The sequence below is a fragment of the Aspergillus thermomutatus genome (genome assembly GCF_002237265.1).
Source record: "Aspergillus thermomutatus strain HMR AF 39 chromosome Unknown NODE_448, whole genome shotgun sequence".
Lineage (NCBI taxonomy): Eukaryota > Fungi > Ascomycota > Eurotiomycetes > Eurotiales > Aspergillaceae > Aspergillus > Aspergillus thermomutatus.
The window spans coordinates 1-13,256 of NW_020798498.1; the positions used below are offsets into that span (position 1 = coordinate 1).

General features: G+C 50.0%; 5 protein-coding genes across 5 annotated transcripts; 1 reads left to right on the forward strand and 4 right to left on the reverse strand.

Annotated features, from left to right (window-relative positions):
* Positions 1–506: 506 nt before the first annotated feature.
* Positions 507–2,961, reverse strand: CDV56_100158 (putative mRNA splicing protein (Prp39); the record flags this gene model as incomplete). Its single annotated transcript, XM_026753777.1, has 5 exons — positions 507–536; positions 601–1,966; positions 2,452–2,555; positions 2,609–2,824; positions 2,893–2,961. The coding sequence occupies 5 exons, from the start codon at positions 2,959–2,961 to the stop codon at positions 507–509; spliced, it is 1,785 nt and encodes a 594-aa protein (XP_026609657.1).
* A 399-nt stretch (positions 2,962–3,360) lies between these two features.
* Positions 3,361–4,036, forward strand: CDV56_100705 (mitochondrial 54S ribosomal protein mL59; the record flags this gene model as incomplete). Its single annotated transcript, XM_026754324.1, has 2 exons — positions 3,361–3,927; positions 3,995–4,036. The coding sequence occupies 2 exons, from the start codon at positions 3,361–3,363 to the stop codon at positions 4,034–4,036; spliced, it is 609 nt and encodes a 202-aa protein (XP_026609658.1).
* A 405-nt stretch (positions 4,037–4,441) lies between these two features.
* Positions 4,442–7,035, reverse strand: hxB (putative molybdenum cofactor sulfurase protein (HxB); the record flags this gene model as incomplete). The annotated part of the gene is made up of 2 exons (XM_026754491.1): positions 4,442–6,870; positions 6,933–7,035. The coding sequence occupies 2 exons, from the start codon at positions 7,033–7,035 to the stop codon at positions 4,442–4,444; spliced, it is 2,532 nt and encodes an 843-aa protein (XP_026609659.1).
* Positions 7,036–8,661: 1,626 nt separating this feature from the next.
* CDV56_101523 (uncharacterized protein) lies at positions 8,662–9,338 on the reverse strand (the record flags this gene model as incomplete). Its single annotated transcript, XM_026755142.1, has 2 exons — positions 8,662–9,198; positions 9,264–9,338. The coding sequence occupies 2 exons, from the start codon at positions 9,336–9,338 to the stop codon at positions 8,662–8,664; spliced, it is 612 nt and encodes a 203-aa protein (XP_026609660.1).
* A 1,113-nt stretch (positions 9,339–10,451) lies between these two features.
* Positions 10,452–12,014, reverse strand: CDV56_101760 (phosphatase PAP2 family protein; the record flags this gene model as incomplete). Its single annotated transcript, XM_026755379.1, has 5 exons — positions 10,452–11,152; positions 11,212–11,223; positions 11,298–11,788; positions 11,853–11,879; positions 11,950–12,014. The coding sequence occupies 5 exons, from the start codon at positions 12,012–12,014 to the stop codon at positions 10,452–10,454; spliced, it is 1,296 nt and encodes a 431-aa protein (XP_026609661.1).
* Between the last annotated feature and the right edge of the window lie 1,242 nt (positions 12,015–13,256).

Here is a 13,256-nt window from a genome sequence, read left to right on the forward strand (position 1 = left end):
GGGAGGAGGAGGTGGTGTAGGAGGTCTTTCGAAGGGCTCAGGAGGGGGCAGGGCGACAGGCACACCTGCGGAGCCGTTTGAAATAATACCATCCATGATGGTTTGCGGGGAACTATGTCGCAAGTTGCGGTTGCGGACCCTTCGATAAGTGAAGCGTATCTCGAATTTCTACGGAAAGGCGTAGAAGCTCAATACGCAGTCACGTGATTGCCGAACCATATGACATCAACAACCAGTGTACAGTGAGAAGAGCTACATAAAGTCTCAGTGGCATTGCGACCTAGAATTAGAGTACACGATTGAAAATAAAATGTCCAAATCCATAATCCCCACCCAATCAGCTGGCATGATATCATTCGAGAAGTAGTGGCGGAGAAGCAGAGAGTCCGCCGAAATTGTAATGGCCCTCTGCTGTTGTTGTAAAATCAAGCACTCAAGTAGCTGTTCTACATGGAGATGACTCCTACCGAAGACAAAAAGAGAAAAACATGAGGTCCCCATCCACCTTATCGGTAAGGGACGGGCTGAGATGGGTACTACCCAGGTCCGCAGTCAGCCAGTGTCTATTGCTGAGATCACACATGCCAACTAAGCACTTACACCACCATTGACCGGAGTCTGTTGATAGTGAGCGTATGGACTGGTTTGGGGAGCAGGAGCGGCGACAGCAACCGTTGGGTCCACAACAGGCGCCGCCTGACTGCCGTTCTGCGGGGCTTGCACTGCGCCTCCAGTCTTGGTATGAGCCACTGAGGCAGGACCATGGACCTCGCGATCAAGAGTCATGTACTCCTTCGCCGCGTCCTTAGTTCCCCGTTCAAGCAAGTAGACCATATAGATCTGAACGAGGTCCCTCACGACGTCAGACGAAAGAACACTCTTAGAACGGATGTCATCAACCACCTGCTTGATCCGTTCGTACTGGACGTTCTCAATAGCAGCACTTGTAGGCTGCTCTAACTCAAACATGAGATAGCTGGTCCAGAATGGACGGCTGTCCAGGTAGTACTGCTGATTCTTCTGGTAGACTTGACGCGCATCTTCGGCTGAGCCCTTAATCTTCCACAGGAGGCGAGCCCACTCGGCAACAAGCGCAGCCTTGGTAGCCAGATCGGACTGAGGTGAATCCAACTGATTCTTGTATACTTCGATCGCAGCCTCAAGGCCACCATGACGACGAGACATGTTCGCCAAGGAGACGATAGTCTCCACATGGTTTGGTAGTGTGATAAGTATCGCTTCGTGGATATCCTTAGCAACGTCCACCCGGCCGCTCATCTCTTCAAAATATGCGTACTGGAGGCGTGTGGCGGGGTTTGCGATTGGAACATAGAAGCAGCTTGCACGTTGATAGATATTCCGCACCTCTTCCTCCTTGCCAGGCTGGGCACCCATCCATCTAGCATAGCGTTGCCAGAACTCGTCGTAATGAGCGCATGTCACGAGACACCGCTCGTATAGGAATTGAATTCGAGAATATGACCCCTCTGCCTCTTCGAAGTCAAGATACTTCTTCCAGTTAGTTAGCTGGCCCTCGTCCAGCTCTGTGACATGGAAGTATGGGCGCTTGATCTCCGACTCGTAGGTCCATCGCTTGGTAGTCTCTGTCTGAGTCTTCGAGAAGATTTCAAGGTGGTAAGTGTCGACACGGAGCCGAAGATCCCTTTCGATTTCCGCTTCTGCCTTGGCGCCCGGGGGTATTTGGCCAGCGGCCGCTTCAAGCTCGGCGCGGAATTGAGACAGGGTCTCCGCAGGCGCCAATTCTGATAATGGTCGAGTCTGCGCAAGTTGGCGATATCTTTCGAAGTAACGAGCATATTGATGCATTGGAATGTGGATAACACGGCCAAGAATGGCAAAGATCTTTTCTGGAGCTTCGACTCGCTCTTCGAACTCGATATATTTATCCCAGAAGGGATGCGCCAGGAAATCTAATCCAACGCTGCTCGCTCCTCGCTCGAACAACCTGCAAGGAAAGTATGTTAGCACCGACAACTGGTATATTGTTTGAGCAGAAACGGGGTGGAGAAGGGTATCTGGAAAGAGGGGATGGCAAGGATGGCAAACATCAGTTTTAGCTAATCAGTGCGCGAGCCCAAACAATTCAACGAGTAGGATGATCAGACTGTGGGAAGAATTCTCTTCCCCCCTCCCTGCGCATCGTGCGCGAAAGAAGCAGCCTCCGAACAGAGTTACTGGTCTTGGTGTCCGTGCAAGGAAGTGGTGCTTGAGGTCAAATCATTTTCACCAAGGGAAAGGATACAGCCTGAAAAAGCCAAGGGTGAGAAGTAAACTTCAGTTGAACCTGGGTAAGGCGACAATCTCACCCATCATCAAGGGATTTGTTGCCAGTGAAATTTTGCATCATGCGTATTCGGCACCACGATAAGGTCCGCGCTGTGTCGGTAAAGGTTACAGGGAGGGAAAGGAAACCAGCTATAGTATACTTACTCTCGAATGATGTCAGCATCATGGGAAGTCTCCGCCTTGAAGGAGCAGTAGTTGGTCCATAGATCAACGGAGGATGAGATGCTAGCAACACCGCGTTCATATACCTAGGAAAACGAAGTTAGCACCAACATGCGCGGTGGAGAGAGCGCTTTCGTACCATATCCGCTGCTTCTGTACCCGTGATGGAGAACTCCAGGTCCGCATATTTCTTCCAGTATCCGAACAGCAAGGGAAATTTAGCCAAGAATCGATCGTAGACGTTTCTCACAGTCGTTATGGCCTGCGGATTAGAGTTGCGATTGATTCCACCCTCGAGCGCCTCGGCACTACGAACAAGCTTCTCCCACGTCTCGAAATTGTCAGGATCGTCGGCCTAGAACGAACATCTGTCAGCTACAAGTCTTGCGCTCTGCAAATAGCAAGTGCGAAGCAGGATCATACAAGTTCAGTCTCAAGCTTTCTCAACTCGGCGTTCTCCTCCTCAGAACCTCCATAGTTGTAGTCCGCCATGCTGGCAATCACTCAAGGTACAATCAGCGCGGGGACAAGCGAGGTGTGATATGGTATGAATGCAGAGACTTGACAAAGTGAGAATGCAATGAGCGGAGGAGACGAAGACGCCTAAACAACACAAGTAGAACGGTCGTAGGAGAGACGCAGAGTTCCGCCAGGGAAGAACTTCAGATGGATGAGGAGGAGACACCCTCACCAGCCACAGAGCGGCCGCTTTTTCTCACTGCCAAGCCTCAGTTAAATGTGGCTTAGCGCACCCTGGGCTATGGAATTTCTCATAGCATATCCGAAGGTATTTCCTTTAAAGCTACCGATCACCAACAGAACATTGCCCCGATTCCCAAGTCCAACCTCACATTCTTACTCAGTGTTCCTGGCGCGGGCTTATCTCCCACCATGTCCACCACAACAGCAGCCACCGGCCTGGTGAGCAAGCTCCCCATCCGCCTACGCAATTTCTTCGCCCGCTATCCTCCGCAAATCTACTCCGCGGCCGTACGCCCTCCCGTCACTGAGCCCGAAACACCAGCCCCTGCGTCCGAGGAACCCCTTCCATCGCCATACACGCCCAACCGAGAAGCCAAGGGCTTCAAAAAGCCCGACCCGAAAGCCTTCTCCCCCTCCAAAGCGCTCCTCTACTCCAACCCGGAACATCCCAATCCCTTCCTGCCTCGCAAGAACTTCCGCAATGGCAAGTGGATCAGCCCGCCCATCGGGCTGAGAAGACAGGCGGAGCTGGTCAAGTTGGCTATCAAGTATAATGTGGAGGCGTTACTGCCGCCTGGGCGCAAGTCGACCGAGTATAAGGAGACGAGACGGGCGGAGCGCGGACTGGCAATCAAGGGTACCGGTGTTGGACAGAAGGTCAAGGGTCACAAGTGGGAACGGACAATGGAGGCTCGTTTGGAGGACAGACGGAAGGCTATGATGGAGATGCCGGAGATGATCCGGTTGTGGAAGCAGGTAAGCATTCAGTTGATGTTGAGTGTGCAGTTGGAAGGTGTTGAGGCTGACTTGATGCGATGCACAGAGAGGTCATGGTCGTGGCTGGAGGCAGTGGCCCAAGAGGTGAACGAATCTTTGTCAATATCTTTGCTATCGCACGGGATTTCATCATGTCGCATCTGTTTTATTTGCCAATCCTCGGCTCACACAGCTTGGCTAAGATTTCTATATGGATCATTGAAGGGGTTTGGGATGGGAGTTCTTGTTTGCATATGTACTGTACAAATAGATGTTCTAGCAAAAATTGCACAAAGCATTCCATTTTTCATAGTACCAGTCTGCATGCATACTGAACAGTTCAGAATCAACAAACTTCAGGTTCGAAGGCAGCCTCGATAACCTGGCCTATGCGAGGATCCTTATAACTGGCAATGAATATTTAGAAGATTGCCGATATATATGCCAAAAAACAAGACACTCGTATCAAAGCGCCAAATCCAAGATAGGCTCCAAATAGGCAACCAGATGCTTCTCATAAGTCATAATCACGCGCATACGAAGGAGTAACGACATCGCCAACCATCAGTGTCCAGCGCTCTGCATCATCATGCTTATCATGCGTAACTTCTGACGCAGAAAGGGAGCAGTGTCTCCCAAACACAATTTTATTGTTGATCTTCCTGGTCTTTGCCAGCGTCGAGAAGGGCTCATCGCGACGCATACCGGTAAACTGGTCGATGCAAACCATCTGGCACCGTTGACATGAACCAAGCACATCGAATCGAATCTTTCCAGGCCCAATCTTGAGCGACTCCCACTGGTCTTCGATGTATGGCTGCTCCGCCTTGGGTAGCTCTGTGAGAGTCTCCGCGACGACGATATTGGCCCGGAAGACGTCAGCAGCTACGGCTTTGCTGGTCCCGGCCCGATTTTTCTTCTGATTGGCTTTGATGTTCTCGTTCAAGTAATTAACAGAAGAGCGCGAGATGAGGAGGATCGGACTCTCGTTGGAGAGGAGAATGGGATTCTTGTCGGCAGGAGACGGCGAGGGGTCTTGAGGGAAAGAGCCAGGCATCACAAACTTCCTCAGGTACTGTCTCCAGGCGCCTGGGGGCTTTCGGGGTGAAGCATATCTAGTTGAGCAATGTGGTGGCAACCGGGCCAGTGTGCAAGGCACACCAAGAAAATCGGAGAAAAAATGTGCGACGGTGGGAGACGAATAAGCCTGTACAGTCACCTGGTCTCCACAAACTGTAGAGGATTTTGATGTTCGCTGGCAAAGGGAGGTCGTAACCAATTCTGTGTCCTCACGCAGGAGAGAAACTTCCAGGAGCTTCTGATCGGTTGAACCCGGCTCCCCGCAAGTGACACGCAGCACATTGCGGTCAAGATCGATAGAGGGTCGAATGAGAGCCATACGAGGATACTTCTTCTGGTTCAAGGCAGCACCTGTACCCTGGTGGACGAGACACCATTCACGGTCCCAAGCCAGCCCCTCTCTTCTGACCTCCCAGCGTTTTCCATCAGGAACTCTGAATGGTCCGCAGCTCTTGATCGGATAGAGAGACAGGCTTTCGATATAGAAGCGGGGTTGCTGAAGTGGCACACTGTGTACTGGTGTAACCAGAGCATCCGTAGTTGCCACTTTCTCGACATAAAACTCCTCGACAAACTCGACGAAGGAATTGATGTCCTTGAAGTTAGTCATCGCTCCCAGGCTGAGCCTTAAGACGCCAGTCGGCCGCCCGGCCATGACATCGTGGTCATCTCCACAACGCAAACCCGCTGAAAATTGCTGGAGCAAGTCAGCTCCCGTCCACCCAAGATTCCCCGATGTTCCTCCCGGGTTGCAGAGGGACCCGGATCTAAGTTGGATGTTTCTCAATGCTGCAAGTCTCTCCACTTCAGACTTTCCGATCCATGACCCTTGACTGTTGCGGAGGTTGAACGCGATGATAGGGCCTTGTGTAGAGGGCTGGGTGTAGTCTGAGAGAGGAGACGTATAAAGCTCGCAGACTCTCTGCCCGTTGAAGTGCGTCAAGGCGTTTAGTCGGTCATACAGGCGCTTTGCTAGGAAGCGGGTATGAGACAAGACATTTTGCATCGAGCCGAAAAGACGCTCATGGGTTGCAATCGCTGAGTCAAGAGCAATGATATCATGGAACGGGAGAGTACCATCCTCCAGCCGGTCATGTATCGACGATTGCTTCTTTGCATGCCACTGCAGCTCCCGTGTCAGAACCATATCCACGGTGCCTCCTCCGAAGTACCTGCGGTGCTCAAAAATCTGTCCGGCACTCTTGCGAACAATCAACGCACCAAGATCTGGAAAACCAAAGATCTTATAAAAACTTAAGACGGTAAAGTCCGGTGCAGCGGATGCATCACTCAAATCCAGAGGCGAGGTCGAAACCAAAGACGCCGCATCAAGAAGAGTATAAACGTTTCCTCCGGCAGTCTCGCTCTGGTTCCTGATCTTCTTGCACCATGACAATGGCAGACGGCGACCATTCATATTCGACTGCGCAGGGAACGCAAACAACTTGAGCGACTCAGACCGGACATCACACAATCTTGAGATCCAATCCTCGACCTCGTCATCGGAGGTAAAGCACCGACTCCCCTTCTCTGCGAGTTCTCGTACACCAACGAGACTCGTATGAGCGTCCACATGGTGCCCATACCAGAATCCCTGCCGAGTCGAATCCCTCATTCCATCCGCAACCAGCTTGATCGCCGCTGTGGCATTCGCCACAAATACAAGATCAAACTCTTCTGGGTCTGCTCTAAAGAACCGAAGGGCTCGAAGACGCACGTCATCCACGCGCCGCGTGGAGAGCTGTGAGGAGGCGGACATCGAATGGGGGTTTCCGAACAGATTCGAAGTCAACTCTTGAGAGAACGATTCGATCATTGACTTGGCGTATAACGTGGTTCCTGCATGGTCAAGATATGTTGTGTCTGCAACAATGATGAGCACAAAGTCGAATACAGTGTGGTCTTCGTCAAGGGAAGAGACGCACCTTTGAGCTGCGGATACTCTCGCTCTCGGATTGTGTCCACGTCCTCCGAGTATCCCCTTCCATACTCCAGCACATCTTTTTCACAACTTGTGGCTTCCACCATATTGAAACGTCTATCACACCAAGATCGTTCTTCCTCGAGAAACTCGCTTGCGAATAATCCAACCGAGCTGTTGCGCCGATGCGAGTATAAGGTGGCGACAACCTAACTCCGCACACAATCAATCAAACACTGGAAGATATCGCACCCAAAAAGCAATATATCACCTCGAGGTTGACTATATCAAACAAAAGCACGACACTCAATATATAAATTGAATAGAGATGAGTCGATGTTCAAGTATCAACGTCCGCTATACAGATAAGAGACATCTGTCGGAGCTTACCGACGGACGAAAGCTTCATTGACCAGTATCCACAGCATATGAATCCCACATCAGTGAGAAGGAATGATGACCTGAGCAATGAGGCCTCTTCAGGACAGACATCTCTCTGCCTTAAATAACTCAGATATGTCCAGATGCTTGAATGAAAGCAGGGATGATGGCAACTGCATCTGCGTGCTCAGTGACGAAGCAGGTCAGCTTCCCCACAATACTACCTACTTTTATCAGCCGACCGAGGATAAGAATCGGGGAAGGGCGGAAAACACCGAAGGGCGTGGCAACAAGCCACACAGCTACAAATTCAAGTGGCTCTCCGACAGAAAAACAAGCAGAGCGATAGCGACACGTCCCCAGCAACAATATCGACTTATCGAGGACCCCACTTATCACGTCGGGTAAGGGTCTCTAGTCGATAGCCTGGCATAGTTCATGCATGTTGTATTCTGAACACAAGAACCACGCTGCCTAACAATGCATTGTCACAACATCGTCGGACGTTTACGACGACATGGTTCATACTGCTGAGCTGACGGTTGGTGACCGAACTCGTTTTCGCCCCCTGATAATCGCTTATATCGACGAATAAGATGCTCGTTCTAACAGATGACTGCAGGCATTCCCATGTCCATGATGGTTCCCTGAGCGGCTGAATCTGACCGTTGGGTCGAAAGCAGTATGAAGCCGACCTATCATCGGAAGGTAATCGCCTCCAAACCGTGTGGCCATGAGGAGATTCAAGTCGCATATTGATACGTGGCATGGTTCGTCGCCAACGATTAATCTAGTCACCGACTGGGTCGATGAAACTGAGATACAAGGTCCTGGGTCGAAGTGCAGCGACATTTCAAATCGGGATCCCCATGACTGCCGACTCAGATCTCTGTTCTTGAAATGTGATTCATCTTGCATATAGCCTATCCGGTTGAAAAGGAAAAAGCGAGGACGATGTAGGAAAGGGCTGGGCAGAACAAAACAGGTAGGCAGGTAGCATTCGATGGGTACGACACAGTGGACACCAGTATCAGGAAAGACACAATCTACAGGGCTCAAGCAGCTGAAACGAGAATTTCAATGTGACTCGTGATTCATCGTATTTCAAATCATCGTGAAGATCAAACAGTGTGCAAGGCATGCATACGTAAAAATTGGGCTTCGCCCGACCAAGATCTGTCAGCTCAAGGGACATCCCGGAATCAAGGCCAAATTTCGTTAGCAGCATCAATCATGATCATCTCTTTCTCTTTGCGCTGTTCACTTGTTTCTCTCCTCTTGTCTTCGTGCAAAGTGCATGTCTTTCTCATCATCGCATATCCATTAGTCATAAACATTATCATCAATCGTGCTCAGACAACATAGTGCTGGCGACTCCTTGAGGAGCTGCGATGCCGGTGGCCATGACCCCGTCGGCTGCTGTGGCTCCTCCTCCGCACCGTCGTCGTCTCCTTGACGACCACATCCCTGTTCCCTCTGTAGATGAAGAGCGCCAGGATAGCCGTCCAGAAGAAGAAAACCGTTTCCATAATCCCCAGCGCAAAGCAAGTCTTCAGCATCGCGCAGGTCTTGTCGATTTCCAGGTACAAGTGGTTCTTGCTTTCGTAGCCATAATACCCGAAGGGGCCAAGTGACACCCACACAGAGCCGCCATTCCAGTGAGAGCAATCAGCATCCGCGATGAAGCGGAGCTCATAGACTCCTGCGATAAAAGCGCCGAAGAAGAGGAGGTCGACGAAGGCGACGAAGAACGCAGAGCGCTTGGTGGTCGAATGGCGGATGAGCGTGTCGAAGGCCCAGAAAACGGCGATGACGCTGACTATGAAGAGCACCAGGATGTAGGCTGGGGTGATTTGGTTTGCTTTGAGATAACCGTCGACGAAGTAGGCCTATTCGGCATGTTAGGCTCCTGTAAATGCATGTAGAGAGATCGCTGGAAAGTATATCTGCTTACCATCATGCCAATGATCGGAATCAGGAATACAATCTCCACCAAGCGATTGAAGATGAAGAACAGACTTCCAATCATCTTGTCCGCTTTCTTTTTCCGACTGCTGCTTCGATGGATCAAGTCAAATGCCGAGTTGAGGTATGTGAGTGATCAAACGTCCAAAATGTGGAGACGATGCGCTTGCGATCCAGATCAAAGCCGATAGTGTCGTTACAGTGTCATCAGCAGTAAACGTATCACTACGGCAGAGAAGAAAGAGGGTATGTGCGCAAGATCCAGAGACTCGTGTTATCCGACTCCTTGCGTTAGGCCGTGTATACTACACCACCGTAGAATATATGTTGAGCAAACACAAAGCACGAGGAAACGCTCAAACGTGGTATCAGGGAAATATGCATGCAAGAATGTGGTCAAAACATGACAGCACATAAATGCAAAGGGGAAAAGAAAGACAAGACAAGAAAATCTCTCTCGATGACAATATCCTGCGAGCTGATAGATGATGGAGGGGAGGCTGGGCGACTCAGAGTGTCGGATTGCGGGGTGGCTGGGCAACCAGCATCATAGAATATTCCCGACTCACACACGTGGGGAAATGCGATGCCTGGTTGCTTCAGAGCTGAACTGTCATTTTCCAATGATCGATTAGATATCGACATGGTTCTCTCAAGGTGTCCTTCTACCATTTGCAGTGATATCGTCCAAGTATGACTGCATGTATGTAGCCGATCAACTGTTGGCTGGAGCGGCCTATCTACCACGCGGTTCTAGCCATGGTTGATCTTTAGCTTATTTGCGGGAGTAGTATCTTAATGGTTGCTTGCAGCCAGGCACAAGTACACAAAGATCCTATCTGTACTTTGTACACAGTAGATCAATTGAATAAAATTTAGTTGACTGATTCAAGGATTATTTGCTGATGCTTCCTAGTATATTCGAAAATCATTCGGCTATTTTCTAGATAGAAATTGTCACAAACTCTATCGAACACCAAAATGACAAGCGAAATTATTCAAAATGCACCGGGGCATATGTATAGGAAGATGACAGCTTTTCATACTCAAACAAAGATTCATCAATCATGGCAGGGGTATACTTCAGGAGTTAGCGGTCTGTGAGCAAACGCACGGGTATCCGCACACTCCAAAACCAGAGTTTCACTTATCCCGAAACTGCAGATCCGACAGGCTCTTACTGCCCGTCTCTGCCTGGATGAGTAGTTACTGAACCCGGCGGTACGTGAGGAGCGCTGACACCCGGTATCTCAGTTTGTGTCTGAGAACGGTATGAGGTGTCAGCCTCGTATCTCGGAAGCCCGCCTATTCCCGGATTCTGCGCACGAGTATAGCCATGCTGCATCTCGTATCCATCTGCCACATCTTCGCTCGAAGATGACCATTCCCCATCGTTCTCGCGGGGTCGGCGGTTGTACAAATTCGAGGTGTACGGGTTAGCTGAACCCATGTATGTCGGCGAAATTCGTGCCGGACCGCCGATCTCAGGAGCACCAGACGCATCCATCCTCTCGTCCTCTGGGTTCCGAAGAGGCGTCGTGCTCTCATCATGGCCAGATGGAGGCGCAGCCATGCTGGGTGCCACAGGGTCTGTACCCCAGCTTCGAATCGGATACGCGCGCCCTTTCTTCCACGGCTCGGAAATGGGTGGGAAATACTGGCGGTAGGAGATGTAGGCACAGACAATGCCCAGCAACGATCCGCTGATCACGTCAAAAGGATGGTGCCTCGCATCCATGATTCGTGAAACTGCAACAAGTGTCGCCGCGAGACAAGGGATTATGATGATGATGGCCTTCCAAACTTCGCCTTTGTTGTCCATAAAGTGCAGTTTTCCGCACAGCCAGAGAGTCAGGTAGAACAAGCCAGCGAAAGATGCTAGATTTTGAGATTAGTACACTGAGGAAAGCGAATCAAAACTTGAGAAAAAAGCTTACAGCTACTATGACCTATCATGTCAGTCAGCATAGCTCAAAAAGACCAAAAAGACCAAAAAGACCCAGAAATTCAGGGTAGAACCTACCTGAAGGCCACGAACGGAATCCATCCTTGATTATTGCAGAGTCTCCCGTACAGATAGTCGAATTGGACAACCCAGGAATCAGATCTTCGCTTCCTGGCCGCGGCTTGCAGCGATCGATCAAATCAGGCCTGGGCTTTCCACATGCAGTCTTCAGCACCTGGGTGATGAGAAATGCGAGGCCCTGCGATAGCAAAAGACCCAGGAAGCCACAGTTGAACTCCCACAGGCGATCCTTCCACCGGTATGGCCCGGTAAGCTTCCTCTTCCCGGATGCCGGATTGTGCGGCTTGTGGTGCGAGAACAGACCGTCAATGAACAGCGTATACACTGCAATTATGACGAGGGGGGCAACGCCGGAGATGAGCAAGGCTTCCTGGATCGAAATGCGCTCGTGAACGGCATAGGGGTACTGGATGGATATGTTTCGCAGAGAGAAATGTTGGTGATAGGGTTCGATGGAATCGAAAATGTAGAAACCAGCAATGCAAGCGCTATCGTGAGACCATCGGTAAGTGATTGTGACAGTCACAGAGTGAAAGTGTAGGAAATACGAACATGAGGATGACATAGTCGACAATGTATCTGTAAAACAAACCAGAAGCTATTAGCGACGCAATTTCAGTCAGTCAATCTTGACGACTTCATCACTCACGAAATGACAACCCGAGGCCGTAACCGCCGCTTCGAGAACGGCAGTTTAGAGGGAAGATGATCCATTTTCTTGATGCTAAAGGTCTTAGACCACAAACATAAACGCCCTCTGATGAAACGAAAGTTCTGAAGGAAAGCTGGGCATGACAGTTAGCTCTCACTGCATGATAGGACAAGAAGACGCATTATATCCTGAATTCGTGACTGAACTGTGGTGTAGCCTCTTGGCTATTTCTTGGAGAGAACAGAAAACAAACCCTCTTGTCCCTGTGGGAAATGACTGATCCACAACTTACTGTACAAGTCAAAGAATATCCCGCGATCCCGCGCGGCGACGTCAACCGGAATCCTAATCTTCAGAGTAGTATCCAACCCGAGCAGTTTGTGATTTATACCGTCATGGCAGAAGCTGAGATCATATTAATAGCCCGCCAACCCTGTCGAATCCAAAGCTGCCTAAAATAATCAAATATGAAGAACGAAATCCAGAACTATGCCGATAACAGGAAAAAAACTGCCGTGGTCGCGGCCACCTCGACAGCTAAGACTTCAAAGCGTCCCCGTGGCGTGGATCGTAGCCATTCAGGTTGATGGAGCAGGCCGAGACACAACCAGAATAGCGCTGCGCTCAATGAGAAGCGCTGAAGCAGTCCCCGAGGATCCGCAACTGGACCCTGACACAAACAACAGAGAACTAAATCTACGTAGTCTAGGGGGTCAAAGTCTAATTCTAAGCCACCACTGAGGGCACGTGTTCAGTTCCAGTCTTCCTGATCTTGATTTTGATTTCTTCAGTGTCGTCGTTTCCTACAGAGAATTAATTCGTGATCTAAAAATCACCTGGAGAATACTTGTAGAGAGGCAAAGACCGCTTAAGGAAACTCCTAAGCTCCAGTGTCACCGTGGCGCTCGACCATTCTGCACGGCGGGATCGTCCAGTACTTTTAATTAGCAACCTGAGGCAGTGAACACGACAGCGGCTGTCCTAGGCAACACTATTTTTTGTCACTATGAGTACCACCTTGGATATCTATCTATCTATCTGAACAAAAGATGATCCCTTTTTGAAATATAACGTTTGTGGCTTGCAGTTCTGCTTCGCCAGTTTGATCTAGGGAAATTTTATTATTAGTTTTTGCGAAGCTCATCGAAGAAAAAATTTCAGTTTGGAATGCTTGGCTATACCGTCCCCGATCACCTGACGCCCGCTATCACCTGGCGCCTGATTTTCGGGTCAACTACGAGTGCAGAAATGAAGCTATACAGCCACAACTAGAACATAAAATGATTAGAATTTTTAATGGAACC